At 64.5% G+C, this 20,187-nt stretch overlaps 1 protein-coding gene across 1 annotated transcript in view; it reads left to right on the top strand.

Annotated features, from left to right (window-relative positions):
• LOC142362332 (staphylococcal nuclease domain-containing protein 1-like) overlaps nt 1–20,187 on the top strand; it is a 119,189-nt gene that overhangs the window by 15,596 nt on the left and 83,406 nt on the right. The window contains exons 6-10 of the mRNA XM_075429571.1: nt 624–715; nt 1,252–1,410; nt 1,832–1,938; nt 3,034–3,124; nt 10,478–10,591. Coding sequence (XP_075285686.1) covers nt 624–715; nt 1,252–1,410; nt 1,832–1,938; nt 3,034–3,124; nt 10,478–10,591 — 563 coding nt within the window. The remainder of the gene's footprint in view (nt 1–623; nt 716–1,251; nt 1,411–1,831; nt 1,939–3,033; nt 3,125–10,477; nt 10,592–20,187) is intronic.

Genomic DNA, 20,187 nt, shown 5'->3' with positions numbered 1-20,187 from the left:
TCCCTGCCCCCTCCTGTCAGGGAGCTGCAGAGAGCGAGAAGGTCTCCCCTCAGCCTCCTCTTCTCCAGCCTGAGCAGCCCCAGCTCCCTCAGCCGCTCCTCAGGGGACTTGTTCTGCAGCCCCCTCCCCAGCCTGGCTGCCCTTCTCTGGCCACGCTCCAGCCCCTCCATGTCCTTCTGGGAGTGAGGGGCCCAAAGGGGCCCGATCCCTGCCCTGCTCCCGCTGCCCACCCCATTGCTGACCCAAGCCAGGCTGCCGTTGGCCTTCTTGGCCACCTGGGCACACTGCTGGCTCCTGCTCAGCCGGCTGCCGACCAGCACCCCCAGGGCCTTCTCCAACGGGCAGCTCTCCAGCCGCTCCTCCCCAGGCCTGGAGCGTTGCGTGGGGTTGGTGTGACCCACGGGCAGGACCCAGCACTTGGCCTTGTTGACCCTCACACAGTTGGCCTCTGCCCATGGATCCAGCCTGTCCAGACCCCTCCGTCTGTCCTCCATCCTCGGCTGCCTCGGGGCTGGCTGCCTGCGTTCCTGGCACCCTCTCGCCGCAGTGAGCCGGCTCTGGCTCCGCACCTCCTGCCGAGCCTCTCCGGCAGCATCACCAACCCCTCTGCTTTTGCTCCTCAGCCATCATAGAGCACGTCCGGGACGGCAGCGTGGTGAGAGCCCTCCTCCTCCCCGATTACTACCTGGTCACCGTCATGCTCTCGGGGATCAAGGTGAGGTTCCTCCGCTGTCCCTGGCCCCTCGCAGGCTGGCGTGCCCAGCGAGTTCCCTCTTGAATTTGCTCCATCGTTCGTTGTGCATCCTCCTCGGCACCGGTGCAAGCGTGCAGGGCTCGCACCCATACCTGCCGTGGGTGCCAGGCTCCCGGGGCTGGAGGTGGGGGTACAGCTGCCTTGTTGCCCACCACGTCCTGCGTGCATCCAGCAGCAACGTGCTGCTCGCAGCCCGTGGTTGCGTGGGGTGTCCCTGCGGGGATGGGAACACGTTTGGGTTCGGTGGGCACTGGCTCCGTGCTGCCAGACCCGGCAGCAGCCCCAGCGCTGGGCTCTTGAACGCTCCACGAGGATCCCTTGGGTGCTGGGGAGCGGTCGTCCCCGCTCCGCTGGCATCGGGGTGCGTGGAGCCGAGAGCTCGGCCCCCGGCGCGGCAGGAGGCTGGCGTGGAGGGTTGATCTTGGGCTGAGGACCCCACCACCTTGCTGAGGTTTTGGGGTCCGGCCCGTGCCCTGACCGTCCCCTCTCTGTCACAGTGCCCCACGTTCAAGCGAGAAGCGGACGCCACCGAAGTCCCCGAGCCGTTTGCGGCCGAAGCCAAGTTCTTCACGGAGTCACGGCTGCTGCAGAGGGACGTGCAGATCGTCCTGGAGAGCTGCCACAACCAGAACATCCTGGGCACCATCCTGCACCCGGCAAGTGGGGCTGGGTGGGAGAGGGTCCTGGCAGGCTGTCGGACTGTTGGTCATCTCTTGCTGGGGATGCTGGAGGTGGTTGGAAGGTCCAGGTGCCTCTGGCGGGGGCTTGGGGTGGCTGGGAGTCGTGAGGTCTTTACTGGTGGGTGTGGGAGAGCATGGTCCATCTGAGCAGCCCACGAGGAGAGCGGAGCCCAGTGGGCATCGCTGGGGTGGTCTCTGGTAGCCCTGGGGGCACCGGGTGCTGCAGCCAGGGATCTCTGGGGACCTGTGACATCAAAGGGGCTGAGCAGGGCAAGTGAACCCCCCCCTCACAGCAGAGCAGGGAGGGGGGGAGCCCAGGTCTCCACAGCAGCGCAGGGGTGAAGGCTGAGTCCGTGTCCCCCATGGCTGAGCGCACGCCTTCTCCCCTTCTCCGCAGAACGGGAACATCACCGAGCTCTTGCTGAAGGAGGGCTTTGCCCGCTGCGTGGACTGGTCCATCGCCGTCTACACCCGCGGCGCTGACAAGCTGCGTGCGGCCGAGCGGTGAGAACGATGTCGGGAGCTGCAGGGCGTGCTCCGGGCTGCACCCGTGGGCATCTCTGCCATCCAGCGAGCCCTGGACAGGCTGGAGAGTTGGGCAGAGAGGAACCTGATGAGGTTCAACCAGGGCAAGGGCAGGGTCCTGCCCCTGGGGAGGAACAACCCCAGGCACCAGGACAGGCTGGGGCTGAGCTGCTGGAGAGCAGCTCTGCGGAGAGGGACTGGGAGTGCTGGGGGACGACAGGGTGACCAGGAGCCAGCAGCGTGCCCTGGGTGCCCAGAAGGCCGATGGGATCCTGGGGTGCATGAGGAGGAGTGTGGGCAGCAGGGCGAGGGAGGTTCTCCTGCCCCTCTGCTCTGCCCTGGGGAGGCCCCATCTGCAGTGCTGGGTCCAGTGCTGGGCTCCCCAGTTCCAGAAAGATGAGGAGCTACTGGAGAGAGTCCAGCACAGGGCTACGAGGATGAGGAGGGGACTGGAGCATCTCTCCTGCAAGGAGAGGCTGAGGGAGCTGGGCTTGTTGAGCCTGGAGAAGAGAAGGCTGCGAGGGGACCTTGGAAATGCCTCTAAATATCTGCAGGGGGGGGGTCAGGAGGCCGGGGCCAGACTCTTTCCAGTGGTGCCCAGCGCCAGGACAAGGGGCAACGGGCACAAACTGGAGCAGAGGAAGCTCCAGCTGAACCCGAGGAAGAACTTCTTCCCTCTGAGGGTGACGGAGCCCTGGCCCAGGCTGCCCAGAGGGGCTGTGGAGTCTCCTTCTCTGGAGATATTCCAGCCCCGGCTGGACGCGGTGCTGTGCCCCCTGCTCTGGGTGACCCTGCTTGGGCAGGGGGTGGCACTGGGGGATCCCCAGGGGTCCCTGCCAACCCCTGCCATGCTGGGATTCTGGGATTCTGTACCCGGGGTGGCTCTGGTCCCCTCTCCCCATCCACGTGTGGGGTTCTCCCGGTGCTCTCCTGGGTGGGAGGGAGGTGGGATCTCTCCTTGCAAATTGTGCCAGCCCCGCTGCCTCAGCCAGGGCTTTGCCGGACGATTTAACGCACGGCGCGTCCGTCCCTGCTGGGTGCCAGCCCGGGGGTCACGCCTGCCCCCCCTGCCAGGTTCGCCAAGGAGCGCAAGCTGAGGATCTGGAGGGACTACGTGGCCCCCACGGCGAACCTGGACCAGAAGGACAAGCAGTTCGTGGCCAAGGTGAGAGGCTGGCGGAGCAGGGGAGGGGGCGGTGGGCAGGGTGCCGGGTCTCTGCGGGTGCTCGGAGAAACCCCAGAGGGTTTTGTCTCGGCTACGTCCCCACCGTGGACCACGGTGCCCGACCGCCCAGGCACAGAGCAGGATCTCAGTGGGAAGAGGTGAAACGAAGTGGAGGGGAGGGGAAGAGCCCACGGCGCGTGGGGAAGGGCTGGTGGGTGCCCTGGGGTCCGGCCGGATGCTGCAGCGATGCTCTCGCCCTGCCTGCGGAAGGCTGTTTGTGCTCGGCGGAGCTTCCCTTCCCTCTCCTCCCTGTACTGATCCTCCTTGCACCAGCACAGGCTGGGGCTGAGCTGCTGGAGAGCAGCTCTGCGGAGAGGGACTGGGAGTGCTGGGGGACGACAGGGTGACCAGGAGCCAGCAGCGTGCCCTGGGTGCCAAGAAGGCCGATGGGATCCTGGGGTGCATGAGGAGGAGTGTGGGCAGCAGGGCGAGGGAGGTTCTCCTGCCCCTCTGCTCTGCCCTGGGGAGGCCCCATCTGCAGTGCTGGGTCCAGTGCTGGGCTCCCCAGTTCCAGAAAGATGAGGAGCTACTGGAGAGAGTCCAGCGGAGGGCTGCGAGGATGAGGAGGGGACTGGAGCATCTCTCCTGCGAGGAGAGGCTGAGGGAGCTGGGCTTGTTCAGCCTGGAGAAGAGAAGGCTGAGAGGGGACCTTCGAAATGGCTCGAAATATCTGCAGGGTGGGGGTCAGGAGGCCGGGGCCAGACTCTTTGCAGTGGTGCCCAGCGACAGGACAAGGGGCAACGGGCACAAACTGGAGCAGAGGAAGCTCCAGCTGAAGCCGAGGAAGAACTTCTTCCCTCTGAGGGTGACGGAGCCCTGGCCCAGGCTGCCCAGAGGGGCTGGGGAGTCTCCTTCTCTGGAGATATTCCAGCCCCGGCTGGACGCGGTGCTGTGCCCCCTGCTCTGGGTGACCCTGCTTGGGCAGGGGGTGGGTGGGGGATCCCCAGGGGGCCCTTCCAACCCTGAACATTCTGTGATTCTGTGATCTTTGGGTGGTCTTTGGGGGCCCCAAGATGAAGGCCCACCCTGTCCATCACGCTGGTCACTGATTGACCTTTGTTTCTGCGCAAACTCAGTTCCAGGATCACGTCCATCGTGTCCTTCAGGTCGTTTGGCTCCGGTCTTGTTGCTCTCTTGGTGCCTCCTGATCTCTGGAGCTTGGCGCATTTGCCCTCCCAAGGCCGAGCTGTCTGGAGTAGAATTATTGAGGAGTCTCTTTAATCCCACAATTATCCCAATTATTTGCTGAGAACCAAGACCACTTCTGTTTCACTTAATTATTTTGTCTAACGACTGTGGTAGCTTGTGCCCATGTCCTTCCACTGCCTCCCTTAATGAGAAAACGGGGATTAGCGTAACGGTTACGTCGTTAGATCGCTGTGCATGCAGGAATGCAAGTTACAGTACTAAAGACTACTAAAAACTAGAAAATATTAAGGCTTTTTTGTTATAGTTTCACGTTTCTGACGATCCCCTCTGTCAGTGGGCTGCGGGGTGCGGCCCCACGCGGGGAGCACCCCACTAGATGGCGCTGGCGGCCCGCAGGCGGCCGGGGGCTCCGGTTCTGGTGGGAACCCGGGGAGGACGTGCAGCAGCGCAGTCCTTGGGAAGTGACCTGAACCCCTGCGCTGCCCCGGTGCCGGGTCCGATCCTGCCCCGGAGCATCCTGCCGGCTGCTGCATCCCCGTGCCGGGAGACCCCCGCCTTGCCCGGCTGCTCTTGGGGGGCTGCTCCTTCCCCGGCGCTGCAGGGGACACCGGGGCGGCAGGGCTTGGGGCAGAGCACGCCTGGCTGGGGCAGCTCTGTGGAGAGGGACTGGGAGTGCTGGGGGACGACAGGGTGACCAGGAGCCAGCAGCGTGCCCTGGGTGCCAAGAAGGCCGATGGGATCCTGGGGTGCATGAGGAGGAGTGTGGGCAGCAGGGCGAGGGAGGTTCTCCTGCCCCTCTGCTCTGCCCTGGGGAGGCCCCATCTGCAGTGCTGGGTCCAGTGCTGGGCTCCCCAGTTCCAGAAAGATGAGGAGCTACTGGAGAGAGTCCAGCGCAGGGCTGCGAGGATGAGGAGGGGACTGGAGCATCTCTCCTGCGAGGAGAGGCTGAGGGAGCTGGGCTTGTTCAGCCTGGAGAAGAGAAGGCTGAGAGGGGACCTTCGAAATGCCTCTAAATATCTGCAGGGTGGGGGTCAGGAGGACGGGGCCAGACTCTTTCCAGTGGTGCCCAGCGACAGGACAAGGGGCAATGGGCACAAACTGGAGCAGAGGAAGCTCCAGCTGAAGCCGAGGAAGAACTTCTTCCCTCTGAGGGTGACGGAGCCCTGGCCCAGGCTGCCCAGGGAGGCTGTGGAGTCTCCTTCTCTGGAGATATTCCAGCCCCGGCTGGACGCGGTCCTGTGCCCCCTACTCTGGGTGACCCTGCTTGGGCAGGGGGTGGGACTGGGTGACCTCAGGGGTCCCTGCCAACCCCGACCATGCTGGGATTCTGTGGCAGCTCCGGCGTGACGAGGCTGGGGAGGTGCTGGCTTATGCTTTAGCTCTGGGGTTACGTCCCTGCCCTTCCCTGCACCGGGTCGCTGCTCGGCTCGGATACAACCGGTAGCAGAGGTCCCCAAAAACCTCCTGCCACCTTCCCTCGGCGGCACAGGGATCGCTGGGCTGTTTCCTCTTCCCTCGGCCCGAGAACGCCAAACCCAGCAGCTCGCCGAGGAGGCACGGGGGATGAGAGCCCATCCCCGGGGACAAGGACCACATTTCATCCCTTCCCAAGGAGCTGCCTTCGCGGTGAGAAAAAACACCCGGGCAAGCGTCCCCGCTGTCCCCGGGGCCGGCCGTGCCAAGGCGCTGGCGGGCTCGGACGCGCCATGCTGCCGCCGGGGCCGGTGCCAGGAGCCGGTGCCAGGAGCCGGCACGGGGGCCGTGAGTCACGCTCCGCTCGGCAGCTTGCGGGGGGCTGACGGCGGGGGCGGGTGGATGCTCCTGGCATTTCGAAGGCGCCCGTCATTTTGGTGAAGAGCTGGCGTGCGGGCCGGGATGCCAGGAGCTGCGGCGGGCGCGTCGCTCATCTGAGCCCCCCCGGCGAGGCAGCGAAGGGGGGGGTCTGCGGTGGGTTTGGGGCTCAGAGGTGCCTCCAGCCCTCGGGCTGAGCGTTGCCGTGGGGCACCCGTCCCCCCCACCCTGGAGCAGTGGGAATCCATCCCCGGTGCCGCGGGGTGGATGGGACCCCGATGTGCAGGCTGCGTCCCACTTCGGGTCCTGGGGCAGAGCGTGCAGGGTGGGTGCCCCCCTGCTTCTGGGCGCAGCCCCTCGCTCTGCTGGGGTCCCCCCCTTCAAATCTGGGAGCGGTTTGCTCCAGCCCGGGGTCTGCTCCGGGGTGGTTTGGCTGCCCTGGCTCTGCAGTGATTTCCCCGCGGCGAGCGCCGCGATGCCGTCCTGCTTTTTGCAGAGGAGGGGGGGAGAGGCAGAATTTCTCTGCCTTGGGTTCAAACCTGCTCTTCACACGTCAGCATTTGGGGACCCGGCAGCCGCAGCCCCCCCGGGCGCCGCTGATTTTGCACTGTCAATTTTCGGTCTTTTTTCCCTTCCCGGGAATTGGAAGCGACGGGGAAAATCAGGATGAATGCCCGCACGCCTCCGAGTGCCGGAGCTGAACCCGGAGCTGGGCACGAGGCCGAGGGGCTCCGAGACCCCCGCCCGTCCTCCCAGCGCCTGGCAGAGGGGTCTGAGCCCCAGCAGGCAGCGATCGCTCCGGCGCTGAAGCCGCCTCCGTGCTCGGCACAACGCCGAGGAGCTCGCTTGCGGCGGCAGCGCTGACGTAGGAGCTGCTGCTGGGGGGTGGGGGGTGGCGAGAGGAGGAGGAGGAGGAGGAGGAAGATCCCAACCTGGCTTTGCACCATTGAGTAACCGTCGCAACTCGGCTCCGGCTAATTTTGGATCCCGCCGCTGCTGGCGGCCGGTGCTGGGAGCGGAGGGGGTTGGTTTTGGGGGAGAAATTAAGGTTTGGCCTCGATTGCGGATCTGATGCCTGCGAGGGGCGAGAGGAAAAAGCGGTGGAATAAAAATGTGCAGAGGCTGGAGGCTTTCTCCCGAATCCCCTGCGTCAGCTCGTCTCGGAGCGCCCGGGAATTTGGGACAGCGCTGCCGCCAGCTCAATGCCTTCCGCTGAAGACCAGCCCCTGCCCAAAGCTGGGCACGGCACGGCTCGGCGCGCGGTGCTGTCGTCCCGTCTCCCCGCTGCCGAGCAGGATTGGCCCCCTCGGAGCATCCCACCCCTCCCTGGGCAGCCCCTCGCCCGCGTCCTGGGCTCGCTGGCCGGGCTGCCCCGCGCCGGCTCCGGCGCTTCGCAGGCTGGAGGAGGCGGGTGGTGATGAGCTGTGCTGGTGTCTTCTTTATTTTTCTTTTTTTCTCCCCCCCTCCTTGGAGCCGTCATCGTGGCCAAGTCATCTCGGATCTGGGTGGGATCTGCTGGAGCCAGCCCGGGAGCCGCTCTCCTGCCGAGCTGAGCGCCAGACCCTGCCAAAACGCCTCCGCCAGCAGCTTTGCTCTCTTGGTGCTGGCGATGGTGCTGAGCCCCAGCTCCCCAGGCAGCCGGTTCCCAAAGTGCCACCATCCCTGTGCTGCCAGGACAGGGTGCAGGAGGTCACCCCCAGCTTCAGGGGTGCTCCCCGTGCAGCAGCCCGTCCCCGAGCCCCCTCCCAGGAGGGCTAACGAGCTGCCCTCGTTAGCGGTGGGCAGGAGCGGGCAGCGCTGGGGAGCTGCGGGGCTCGGGGGCACTGGGGGGAGCAGCCCCGTGGTGCCCGGGCATGGGGGTCCTCAACCCCTTGAGCACCCAGGGGAGCTGCGGGGCTCAGGGACAGCAGGGGGAATGGCTCCATGGTCCCCGGGCGTGGGGGTCCTCAAGCCCATGAGCACTCGGGGGCAGCGGGGGGAATGGCCCCGTGGTCCCCAAGCGTGGGGGTCCTCAACCCCGTGAGCACCCAGGGGAGATGCAGGGCACGGGGACAGCGGAGGGAATGGCTCCATGGTCCCTGGGCAGGGGGGTCCTCAACCTTGTGAGCACCTGGGGGAGCTGCGGGGCTCGGGGGCAGCGGGGGGAATGGCCCCATGGTCCCCGGGCATGGGGGTCTTTGGCCCCGTGAGCACCCAGGGGAGCTGCTGGGCTCAGGGGCAGCGGGGGGAGTGGCCCCGTGGTTCCCGGGCGTGGGGGTCCTCAAGCCCATGAGCACCCAGGGGAGCTGCGGGGCTGGAGGACAGCGGGGGGAGTGGCCCCGTGGTCCCCGGGCGTGGGGGTCCTCAACTCCCTGAGCACTCGGGGGCAGCGGGGGGAATGGCCCCGTGGTCCCCAAGCGTGGGGGTCCTCAACCCCGTGAGCACCCAGGGGAGCTGCCGGGGCTCAGGGGCAGCAGGAGGAATGGCTCCATGGTCCCTGGGCAAGGGGGTCCTCAACCCCGTGAGCACCTGGGGGAGATGTGGGGCATGGGGGCAGCAGGAGGAATGGCTCCATGGTCCCCGGGCATGGGGGTCCTCAACCCCGTGAGCACCCAAGGGAGCTGCGGGGCTCAGGGACAGCAGGGGGAATGGCTCCATGGTCCCTGGGCAGGGGGGTCCTCAACCTTGTGAGCACCTGGGGGAGCTGCGGGGCTCGGGGGCAGTGGGGGGAGTGGCCCCATGGTCCCCGGGCATGGGGGTCCTCAACCCTGTGAGCACCCAGGGGTGCTGCTGGGGCGAGCAACGTCCCAGGGTGGAAAACTGGAAACCTTATTGGGATGGACACTCGCAGCGAGAGAACCTTCTCGCGTGGAAAATGTCGACGAGGCAGCGCTCTGAGCTTCTTCCCTGGGGGGGAGCAGCGATGGGGCGAGCGTGGCCGGGGCTCAGCCGTGGGGCGATGGAGCCCGTCTGCCCGCGTGGGCATCCCCCACCCCTGCCCTCCGCGCTGCGGTGGCCTGGGCGTGGGGTGAAGGCTGTGTCCCCGGGGTGGGGGGGGGTTTGGGGAAGCAGCGCTGGAGCGTGGAAGCTCTGCAAGAAGCAGCTGCAGAGATTTAAAAAAGAAAAAAAAAACCCCAAATCCCTTCAATCCCTTTATCAAAGTGCCTTTTGGAGGCGGGTGAAGCCACCATAAATTTAGGTTAGAAGGAGAAGGAGTTAGCGAGACGAATGGCACGGCCTCTGAGGCTCCGGTTCTGCTGCCGCCGTCGCCGTGCCCTCATCCTGCCCGCGGGGTCCCCAGGAGGGGGCTGGGGGGTCCCCGCTGCCCTTCCCGTGCACAGGGAGATGCTGCCGAGCCGGGGCTGTGGCTCCTGCCGGAGGGGAGTGGGTGCCTGAGGAGGGGTGGGTGCCTGGGGACCACCGTCAGCTCCTGCTGCCACCCTGCCCTGTCCCTCCTGGACCTTGCAGCCCCCGGTAGCCCAGCCCCGGGGACCATCCCGTGCCCCTCAGAGACCCCTGGCAGCCGGCTCAGCCTGGCGAAGGGCCCTGCGAGTTAATTCCTGCCGGGAGGGGGGTGCTCAGGGCCAGAGGGGTTGGCGAGTCCCCGGTGCCCGTTGTTGGCTCCAGCACGTAACACTGCCCTGGGGAGGCCCCATCTGCAGTGCTGGGTCCAGTGCTGGGCTCCCCAGTTCCAGAAAGATGAGGAGCTACTGGAGAGAGTCCAGCGGAGGGCAGTGAGGATGATGAGGGGACTGGAGCATCTCTGCTGCGAGGAGAGGCTGAGGGAGCTGGGCTTGTTCAGCCTGGAGAAGAGAAGGCTGCGAGGGGACCTTGGAAATGCCTCTAAATATCTGCAGGGTGGGGGTCAGGAGGCCGGGACCAGACTCTTTGCAGTGGTGCCCAGCGCCAGGACAAGGGGCAACGGGCACAAACTGGAGCAGAGGAAGCTCCAGCTGAAGCCGAGGAAGAACTTCTTCCCTCTGAGGGTGACAGAGCCCTGGCCCAGGCTGCCCAGAGGGGCTGGGGAGTCTCCTTCTCTGGAGATATTCCAGCCCCGGCTGGACGTGGTGCTGTGCCCCCTGCTCTGGGTGACCCTGCTTGGGCAGGGGGTGGCACTGGGGGACCCCAGGGGTCCCTGCCAACCCCCACCAGTCTGTGTTTCTGTGACAGGGATGTCACAGGGTTTCGACTGTTGGTGGGCTCGGAGAACAGGCCCGTGGATGTTCCAGCAGGCCATGTTCGCTCCGGTGACCCACTGGGAGCCACTCCCTCTGTGCTGGCAGCTGGAGCCGGGGCAGCGTCGCGGCAGTGCCCGGCTGCGGGGCTCGCATGCCTGCTGTCGCCGTGCTCACCTCGGCCTCTCTCCCTCCCCAGGTGATGCAGGTGCTGAACGCGGACGCCATCGTGGTGAAGCTCAACTCCGGGGACCACAAAACCATTCACCTGTCCAGCATCCGACCCCCCCGGCTGGAGGGGGACAGCGCGCAGGTGACCGTGGGGACGCGCGGTGGGGAGGGGGCTGTGCCCCGCGCCGCGTCGGTGCAGCGTCTCCTCCGGGCAGCGATCGCCGGCGGCCATGACCATCCCTGGATGGAGACCCCTCCCCGTGAGGCTCCTCTTCTACCTGGCCTGACCCCCCCCTGCTCAGCACCCCCCTTTTCTCCCCGTGCAGGAGGCCTTGGGGGGGGTTTGAGCGTGCACTCTGATGGCGGCGGGGAGACCGATGCCTCCCTCGTCCCCTGCCTCAGTTTCCCCCTCGGCCTCGCGGGTGCCGTTGCGGCTCTGTGCTCCGGGGAGGAGGGAGACCCCCGTTTCCGGAGCGCGGGGGCTGTGGGGGTGTGCGGTGGGCTGCGGCTCGGGGCCGTGCTGGCGGCTGGGTGACCCCCCCGCTGCGGGCTCGTGCCCCTCGGTGAGCGGGCGCGTTAATTTGGCAGAAAATAAACCCCCTTGCGCTCTAACTCTGCTCACCGGAGTGGGAGGCTGAGTGTGGCGAGGTTCAGATCCTGAGCGATGTCCAATTTGCCGCTGCCAGTCCGGCCGCGTGCGATCCGCGCATGGAACTGCCACGACTCTGGGCACGCTCCCAGCGCTCTGCACCCTCCGTCCAGGCGTGCTCAGGAACTGGCACGGCCGCGTTTGGTCCCGTTCAGGGACAACTGGGTGCTGAAACGGGGCAGTTTGGTTTGTGACAGAGGTTTTCTGAACTGCCGGTGACAGGGACTGTCTGCGAGGAAGCCCGGGCAGATATAAACGCGTGAAAAGGTGATAAATAACACAGCCTGGCTGCAGACACGAGGGAGTAACTGTTCCCGAGAAAAGCGCTCGGTTTGAGTCTCAGCCCAGGCGTCCCAGGGGGGAGAAGCGAGGCTCAGCCCCTCGGCCGGTCCCGGCTGGTGGAGGCATCTGAGGTGGGGTTTCCCGTGACTTGCTCACGGTGTTCTCTTCTTCTCCTCCCCAAATCCCCCATTTCCCTGGCTATTTTTATAGCCTTTCTACCGTTAAGGTGGAGTTTGAGTGACTGCAGTCACCCAGACCTTTTATCAGGGTTGGTGTAAAATTCTCTCGCTCCACGTTTAAAGGTAGAGTTCACCAAAAATCGAGGGCGCAGACTCGAGGAGGGGTGGTCGCACCTCGGAGGCGGGGAGCCTTCGGGATGGAGGTGTGTTTTGATATTAAAATGATATTAAAACGAGCAAAGTTCACGAGAGGATAGCACTCTGGCAAGGTTTTGTGAACCTGCTGGCTCAGGGGGCCAGAGGAGCTGCTGATCAGTTCCAGAGGAGCATCTCTTCCCGCTTTATCCTCCCGGAGCAGGGCCACGGAGTCTCCCCCCGCTCCGTCCTCCGTGCTGTGGGGCAGGGAGCTGCTGCGTGAGTGGATTCCTCGCCTGCCCGCTGCGGCCGGGTCCCATCCTCAGAGCTCCTTTTGCTTTCCCTCACTGGGTGAACACTGCGACGTTTTTCATATAAACCTTAATTTTCAGATGTAAAACCTTAATTTTACTACTAATTTCACATGGGTGGGCGCAGGGGGAGCGGGGCCCGGCTGCTCGCCATCCTCGGGTCCTTCGCCAGCCGCGGGCTTTGGGCTCTGCCCTCGCCTTCCCCTGAGGTTTGCCCGTCGCTGGCCGGGGGGGACGCGGGAGTCTGCGGGGCTGCTGGAGATGATGCAGAGGGTGCAAACCCCGTTGGTTTTCCGCTCCCTCCCTGCTGTGCCGTTCAGCGAGGTGCTCGGTCGTGCACAGCGTGGTCTCTGCTGTGCTTGGTGTGAGCGTCTTGTGAGCCGGTGTGCACGGGACCTCGAGCCCTGTGCTCGGCAGCAGCATGGAAGTACCCAAAATGCTTCTGGGTGCCAAGAAGGCCGATGGGATCCTGGGGTGCATGAGGAGGAGTGTGGGCAGCAGGGCGAGGGAGGTTCTCCTGCCCCTCTGCTCTGCCCTGGGGAGGCCCCATCTGCAGTGCTGGGTCCAGTGCTGGGCTCCCCAGTTCCAGAAAGATGAGGAGCTACTGGAGAGAGCCCAGCGCAGGGCTGCGAGGATGAGGAGGGGCCTGGAGCATCTCTCCTGCGAGGAGAGGCTGAGGGAGCTGGGCTTGTTCAGCCTGGAGAAGAGAAGGCTGCGAGGGGACCTTCGAAATGCCTCTAAATATCTGCAGGGTGGGGGTCAGGAGGCCGGGGCCAGACTCTTTGCAGTGGTGCCCAGCGACAGGACAAGGGGCAACGGGCACAAACTGGAGCAGAGGAAGCTCCAGCTGAAGCCGAGGAAGAACTTCTTCCCTCTGAGGGTGCCGGAGCCCTGGCCCAGGCTGCCCAGAGGGGCTGTGGAATCTCCTTCTCTGGAGATATTCCAGCCCCGGCTGGACGCGGTGCTGTGCCCCCTGCTCTGGGTGACCCTGCTTGGGCAGGGGGTTGGGTGGGGGATCCCCAGGGGTCCCTGCCAACCCCTGCCATGCTGGGATTCGGTGAAAATAAGCTCTGCCGCGTGGCTGCAGGTCGCACGCTGCATCCCCTTCGCCTCCCCTCAAAGCCCCTCTGCTGGGCCGGGAGCCGGGGTGCCGGTTTGATCCCCGTGTCCCTCTTGGTGCAGGGCGGGTGGCGGCGGGGTCAGCCGGTACCTGCCAGCACTGCCTGCCGTTGCCTGGTGGCAGCCGATCTAAACCCACCCAAAAGCTCCTTGGGCAGGGATTTATCTGCTTGCTGCTTCTTTCTTTCTTTCATTTCTTGTCCCACTTAATGGTGGATGCACTGGAGACCCCCGCCGAGCCGCCGCCTTGTTCCCAGCAGAAACCCCCTCCTCATCCAGCACCTCTCGAGACGGCGAGGGCTTCCCAGCCGGGAGCAGAAACCCAGCCTTCACCCAGGGTTACACGAAAGCTGCGATTTCCCAGGGCTGGGTTTTTCCCTGTGTGGCATCGAAATGCTGAGCGCCGCGTTGATTTGGCCTCGCCGCGCCGACGGGCGATGGTGCCGTGCGCCGCAGCTCCCCGAGCTGTCGGTGTGCGCAGCGGCGGAGCCCGGGGCTGCTGCGGGAATGGTGAATTGGAAATTCCCCCCTCCTAGGGTGCCATCTTGTTTTTGCACCCGCTGAATTATGAATAACTTCCCAGATGAGCCTTTTCCCCCCGCTGGTTTCTCTGGCGCTGGGCGGACGGGACCCGAGGACGCGGGGCGGCTGCGCAGCGGCCATCGGTGCCGGCCGGGGGGGACCCGCTCCCTCGTGCCGTGCAGCCGGGACGAGCGTGGTTTCTTCACGGAGCGGTCACGGTCTCCAAGGAGACTGCAGAAAGGCAACTGCCCCCCGCCACGGTGCCAGCTCCACCGGCCAAATCCTCCCCTTGCTTCGGCGCTGCGGTCGCCGGCTCCCTGCCCGCCGGGAGCTGCCGTGCACGGTGCTGCCCGGGGATGCCCAAAGCGTGGGCTCTTCCCCGCTCCGAGCCTGGCGTCTCGCTGCAGATGCCCCAGCACCCTGAAGCCACCGGATTGTGCCCGTGTCGCTGCCCTGCGTCTGGCTTCTCGCTGCACAGGGTGGGCTTGGTATTTGGAGACGTCGGCGCCTTCGCGTTGTGCCCGGGGTTTGGGGGTCCTGCTGCCGGACCCTCTGGCGGTGCAAGGTTGCTGGTCTTCGTTGGTGTCACCTGGCCAGCATGACCCCGGGTAGGAGCTGCTGCCATCTCCCTCCTCTCCTTCCTTCTCCTGCAAGACCCCACAGCGGTCTCAGGGGAGTGAGGAGATGCAGAAAATGCCCCTTGGGGTGCTGGGCTCGCCGCTGGCACGCCAGCCTCCTGCGTGGGCACCCCCAAACCGGGAGGGCTTCAGCCCCCAGTGAGAGCTCTCTCGCCCTCCGTGGTCTCCTGATGATGCTTGTGGGTGCCCCTGCCCCTGGTGGGAGTGAGTCCAGTCACCCTGGCTTGTGGGTGCCCCAGCTAAATCTCATTTATTGCTTTCTGGGTTTTATCCTTCTGCGTTTTCATCTCTCGCTCCGCTTATGCGGTTGCTTAATTACCTGTGAATGCAATTCATGAAATGTTTACCACCCTCCTCTTCCAGATCATTAATTTAAAAAAAATGAAAAAACATTAAAAAAACCCCAACGACCGACCAAAAAGGGCCCGTCCAGATAAACCGGGCACCTTGCTGTGCCCCTTTCCCCTGGTGCTGACTCGGCACTTTGCTGCTGGCGGGGGGTGCTTGGTGCCACAGAATCACAGCATGGTCGGGGTTGGCAGGGACCCCTTGGGATCCCCCACCCACCCCCTGCCCAAGCAGGGTCACCCAGAGCAGGGGGCACAGCACCGCGTCCAGGCGGGGCTGGAATATCTCCAGAGAAGGAGACTCCACAGCCCCTCTGGGCAGCCTGGGCCAGGGCTCCGTCACCCTCAGAGGGAAGAAGTTCTTCCTCGGCTTCAGCTGGAGCTTCCTCTGCTCCAGTTTGTGCCCGTTGCCCCTTGTCCTGTCGCTGGGCACCACTGCAAAGAGCCTGGCCCCATCCTCCTGACCCCCACCCTGCAGATATTTAGAGGCATTTCGAAGGTCCCCTCTCAGCCTTCTCTTCTCCAGGCTGAACAAGCCCAGCTCCCTCAGCCTCTCCTCGCAGCAGAGATGCTCCAGTCCCCTCCTCATCCTCGCAGCCCTGCGCTGGACTCTCTCCAGTAGCTCCTCATCTTTCTGGAACTGGGGAGCCCAGCACTGGACCCAGCACTGCAGATGGGGCCTCCCCAGGGCAGAGCAGAGGGGCAGGAGAACCTCCCTCGCCCTGCTGCCCACACTCCTCCTCATGCACCCCAGGATCCCATCGGCCTTCTTGGCACCCAGGGCACGCTGCTGGCTCCTGGTCACCCTGTCGTCCCCCAGCACTCCCAGTCCCTCTCCGCAGAGCTGCTCTCCAGCAGCTCAGCCCCAGCCTGTCCTGGTGCCTGGGGTTGTTCCTCCCCAGGGGCAGGACCCTGCCCTTGCCCTGGTTGAACCTCATCAGGTTCCTCTCTGCCCAGCTCTCCAGCCTGCCCAGGGCTCGCTGGATGGCAGCACAGCCTGCTGGTGTATCTGCCCAGGGACCTTCGCTGCCACCGCTCCCCTTCAATCCCCCCTCTGCATCGGGAGACCCCAATCCCAGCTGCCCTTCCCAAGGTGGAGCCTGCGCCCAGGGCGCGCACACGTACGTGTATTTTGGGTTGATTTGGGGCTGTTCCAGAAGGCTTTGCCCGCGAGGGGCTGCGTGTGGGTCTGGCAGCTCCGTGGCGGAGTGCTGGGGCTCGGTGGTGTCGGCTGCCGGCTGCTCTGCCCGTGGTCGGGGCTGGCAGCGGACCCACCGTGGTGGGGAGCACGTGGTTAGCGCGGTTCCGCCGGGGAGATCCATCTCCATCCCGCCGAGCGCAAATTGGTCCCAAGGCACCTGATGGAGTAGATGGGAAATGACAAACTGAGAATTCAGTGTAATAAAATCCTGCAGCCTTTCATCTCCTGCCTTCATCACCCGGCGCGAAATGAATCCTGAGAGTGGGAGCTGATCACAGAATCACAGAATCACAGAATAGTAGGGGTTGGAAGGGACCTCTGTGGGTCATCTAGTCCCACCCCCTGCCCAAGCAGGGTCACCCAGAGCAGGGGGCACAGGACCTTGTCCAGGCGGGGCTGGAATATCTCCAGAGAAGGAGACTCCACAGCCTCCCTGGGCAGCCTGGGCCAGGGCTCCGTCACCCTCAGAGGGAAGAAGTTCTTCCTCATCTTCAGACGGAACTTCCTGTGCCTCAGTTTGTGCCCATTGCCCTTGTCCTGTCGCTGGGCACCACTGAAAAGAGCTTGGCCCCATCCTCCTGACCCCCACCCTTCAGATATTTGTAGGCATTTATAAGGTCCCCTCGCAGCCTTCTCTTCTCCAGGCTGAACAAGCCCAGCTCCCTCAACCTCTCCTCGTAGGGGAGATGCTCCAGTCCCCTCACCATCCTCATAGCCCTTGTTTGATAGGGTTTGATATCTCTACAGCTTGTCTCTGTCGAGGAACGTCACACATTCGGATGGAGATACACTTCCCGTGGTGCCCAGCTGCTGGGTTTGCAGGTGCAGGGCTGGTGCTGGCCGAAGCCCCTCGCCAGGACCACCCCCTTGATGCGGGGCAGCATCTCCGGAGCAGGATGGAGCACGGCTCCTTCCCACCGGGCAGTGTCGAAAGCCGAATGGTCCTGGTAATCCTTCTCCAGGCCATGTCCTGCCCTCACCGTGGGCTCGGCAGCTCGCCGGGGTGCTGCGCTCACCGCGGCTGGTGCTGAGCTCCGGGGAAACTGCCCGATCCTCGTACGGCTGGGCCAGCACCAGGGCTCTATTCTGCCCCGTTCAAACCCACAGCTTGAAGCAGGAGCGTGGTTTGGCAGCTGCGGTCCCCGTCTGGGGCTCGGGACATGGGGTGCTCCGAGCTTTGGGGTGAGGGAGGCGTCTCCGGGCGCGGGGAAGCCGTTCGCCATCGCTGCGGCGGGTGCTGGTCGCTCGGGCATCCCGCACCGCTCAGCTCGTTGTCCTCCATGGTGGGGTCTGTGGTGTGTCCTGGTGGTGGACCTGGCCCTGCTGAAGAAGGGTGCTGGTGTGCCACAGCCGGGCTGAGCGCGGGAGCGGAGCCATGTCCGGCAGCGCCGCTGGCGTGTGCCGCAGATGGGACGTTCTGTGGGTGGGACATGCCATGGATGGGACGTTCTGTGGGTGGGACATGCCATGGATGGGACGTTCTGTGTATGGGACATTCTGTGGATGGGATGTTCCACGGATGGGACGTGCCATGGATGGGACGTTCTGTGGGTGGGACATGCCATGGATGGGACGTTCTGTGTATGGGACATTCTGTGGATGGGATGTTCCACGGATGGGACGTGCCATGGGTGGGATGTGCTGTGGGTGGGACGTTCTGTGGGTGGGACATTCTGTGGATGGGACATTCTGTGGATGGGATATTCCACGGGTGGGACGTGCCATGGGTGGGATGTGCTGTGGGTGGGACATTCTATGGATGGGATGTTCCACGGATGGGATATTCCACGGGTGGGACGTGTCATGGATGGGATGAAGAGCAAAGCCCGGGGAGGAGTGGTGGCAGTGAGGGGCCTCAACCTGCCAGATCTGTGGGCAGCAAGCTGGGGAGGGACAACCCCAGGCACCAGGACAGGCTGGGGCTGAGCTGCTGGAGAGCAGCTCTGCGGAGAGGGACTGGGAGTGCTGGGGGACGACAGGGTGACCATGAGCCAGCAGCGTGCCCTGGGTGCCAAGAAGGCCGATGGGATCCTGGGCTGCATGAGGAGGAGTGTGGGCAGCAGGGCGAGGGAGGTTCTCCTGCCCCTCTGCTCTGCCCTGGGGAGGCCCCATCTGCAGTGCTGTGTCCAGTGCTGGGCTCCCCAGTTCAAGAAAGATGAGGAGCTACTGGAGAGAGTCCAGCGCAGGGCTACGAGGATGAGGAGGGGACTGGAGCATCTCTCCTGCGAGGAGAGGCTGAGGGAGCTGGGCTTGTTGGAGAAGAGAAGGCTGCGAGGGGACCTTGGAAATGCCTCTAAATATCTGCAGGGGGGGGTCAGGAGGCCGGGGCCAGACTCTTTGCAGTGGTGCCCAGCGCCAGGACAAGGGGCAACGGGCACAAACTGGAGCAGAGGAAGCTCCAGCTGAACCCGAGGAAGAACTTCTTCCCTCTGAGGGTGCTGGAGCCCTGGCCCAGGCCCCGGCTGGACGCGGTGCTGTGCAGCCTGCTCTGGGTGACCCTGCTTGGGCAGGGGGTTGGGCTGGGTGACCCCCAGGGGTCCCTGCCCTTCCGACCCCGCCACCCTGGGATTCTGATTCTGGCTCGGGGAACGGGGCTTTCCGGGCTCTCAGCATCGCCACCGTTCCCAGCGTTTGGAAGTTTCAGCTTCACTTTTTCAATCAGAACTTCCCTCCCTCGGACGCCTCAATTACCGCATCTCGTTAGGGCTCTGTGCTCCAGCAAGCTGCGTTTGCCCGACTGATGCAGCAGCGTACAAATCTGCTCCAGGCCCCAGTTTATCTAAATTGATATCTTAATTGGTGATAGTCTTCGAGTGGGGGAGTCAGACACATGGACCCTGATTGAAAGAGAAGAAAACAGGGAAAAAACCCATCCTGCTGCTGGGGGGTTGGGGTTTATGAAGTCTGAAAATGGGGCGGTGTCTCTGTGGAGCGGGGCTGTGGGGGGGGATGCGGTTGCTGCTGGGGGTCTTGGGGGTCTGGCAGTGCCGGGGCCCCCCCTTGACCCTGGAGCCGGCGGGAGGAGGTGGGAAGGGCATCGGGAGAGGAGATTTCCCGGCTCCTTCCCTGGCCGTGCTGCGGCTCCGGGACTGCCCAGGGAGGTTGTGGAGTCTCCTCCTCTGGAGATATTCAAACCCCACCTGGACAAGGTCCTCTACAGCCTGCTGTAGGTGACCCTGCTTGGGCAGGGGGTTGGGCTGGGTGACCCACAGAGGTCCCTTCCAACCCCTACTATTCTGTGATTCTGTGATTCTGTGAAGTCAGAGGAGCAGGCGCTGCCGCAGACAGAAAGCAGGGAAGAGCTGGGAAAGCAGGGAAGAGCTGGAAAAGCAGGGAACAGCTGGGAAAGCAGGGAAGAGCTGGAAATGGCTTCAGAAGAAAGAAAAACCAGATGGGTTTGGGCTTGGATGTTTTTCCCTGCTCTCAAGCGGGTTTGTGCGCGGGCTCCTTGGCTCGCTGCTGCGTTTCCAAAGGCGGGGAACTGCTGGCTCCGGTTGGGCTGCGAGCAGATGAGGGATGATCCGGTCCCCGCGCCCACCAGCCTCCGGAGAGCGGGAGCTTGGCACCCACCAGGGATCCTTGCTCCCGGCCGGTGGGGACCCTCGCAGCTGGGGATGAGCCTGGCGCCGGGGCTGGCAGGGTGGGTGAGCCCGCAGCCATCAGGCCTGACCCGCCGGGTGGTCTCAGCACCGCTGCTCGGGGGGGATGCAAGGTCCCGTGGGGCAGGGGCCGCGTGATAGCTCTTCACTATCCCCCTGGATTCACCAAGGGGAGATCATGCCTGGCCAATCTGATGGCTTTCTACGATGGCATGACCAACTGGGTAGGTGAGGGGAGAGCCGTGGATGTTGTCTACCTCGACCTCAGCAAGGCTTCTGACACGGTCTCCCATCACATCCTCCTAGGGAAGCTCAGGAGGTGTGGGCTGGAGGAGCGGTCGGTGAGGTGGGTTGAGAACTGGCTGAAGGGCAGAGCTCAGAGGGTTGGCATCAGCGGCGCTGAGTCTGGTTGGAGGCCTGGAACCAGTGGTGTCCCCAGGGGTCAGTGCTGGGCCCAGTCTTGTTCAACTTCTTCATCAACGACCTGGATGAAGAGTTAGAGCGTACCCTCAGCAAGTTGGCTGGTGACACCAAACTATGAGGAGTGGTGGACACACCGGGAGGCTGTGCTGCCATCCAGCGAGCCCTGGGCAGGCTGGAGAGTTGGGCAGAGAGGAACCTGATGAGGTTCAACCAGGGCAAGGGCAGGGTCCTGCACCTGGGGAGGAACAACCCCAGGCACCAGGACAGGCTGGGGCTGAGCTGCTGGAGAGCAGCTCTGCGGAGAGGGACTGGGAGTGCTGGGGGACGACAGGG

Source organism: Opisthocomus hoazin, chromosome 8 (genome assembly GCF_030867145.1).
Source record: "Opisthocomus hoazin isolate bOpiHoa1 chromosome 8, bOpiHoa1.hap1, whole genome shotgun sequence".
In the NCBI taxonomy this organism is placed as follows: Eukaryota; Metazoa; Chordata; class Aves; order Opisthocomiformes; family Opisthocomidae; genus Opisthocomus; species Opisthocomus hoazin.
The sequence above is the reverse complement of the archived record's forward strand: the minus strand, read 5'-3'. Positions and strand labels throughout refer to the sequence as shown.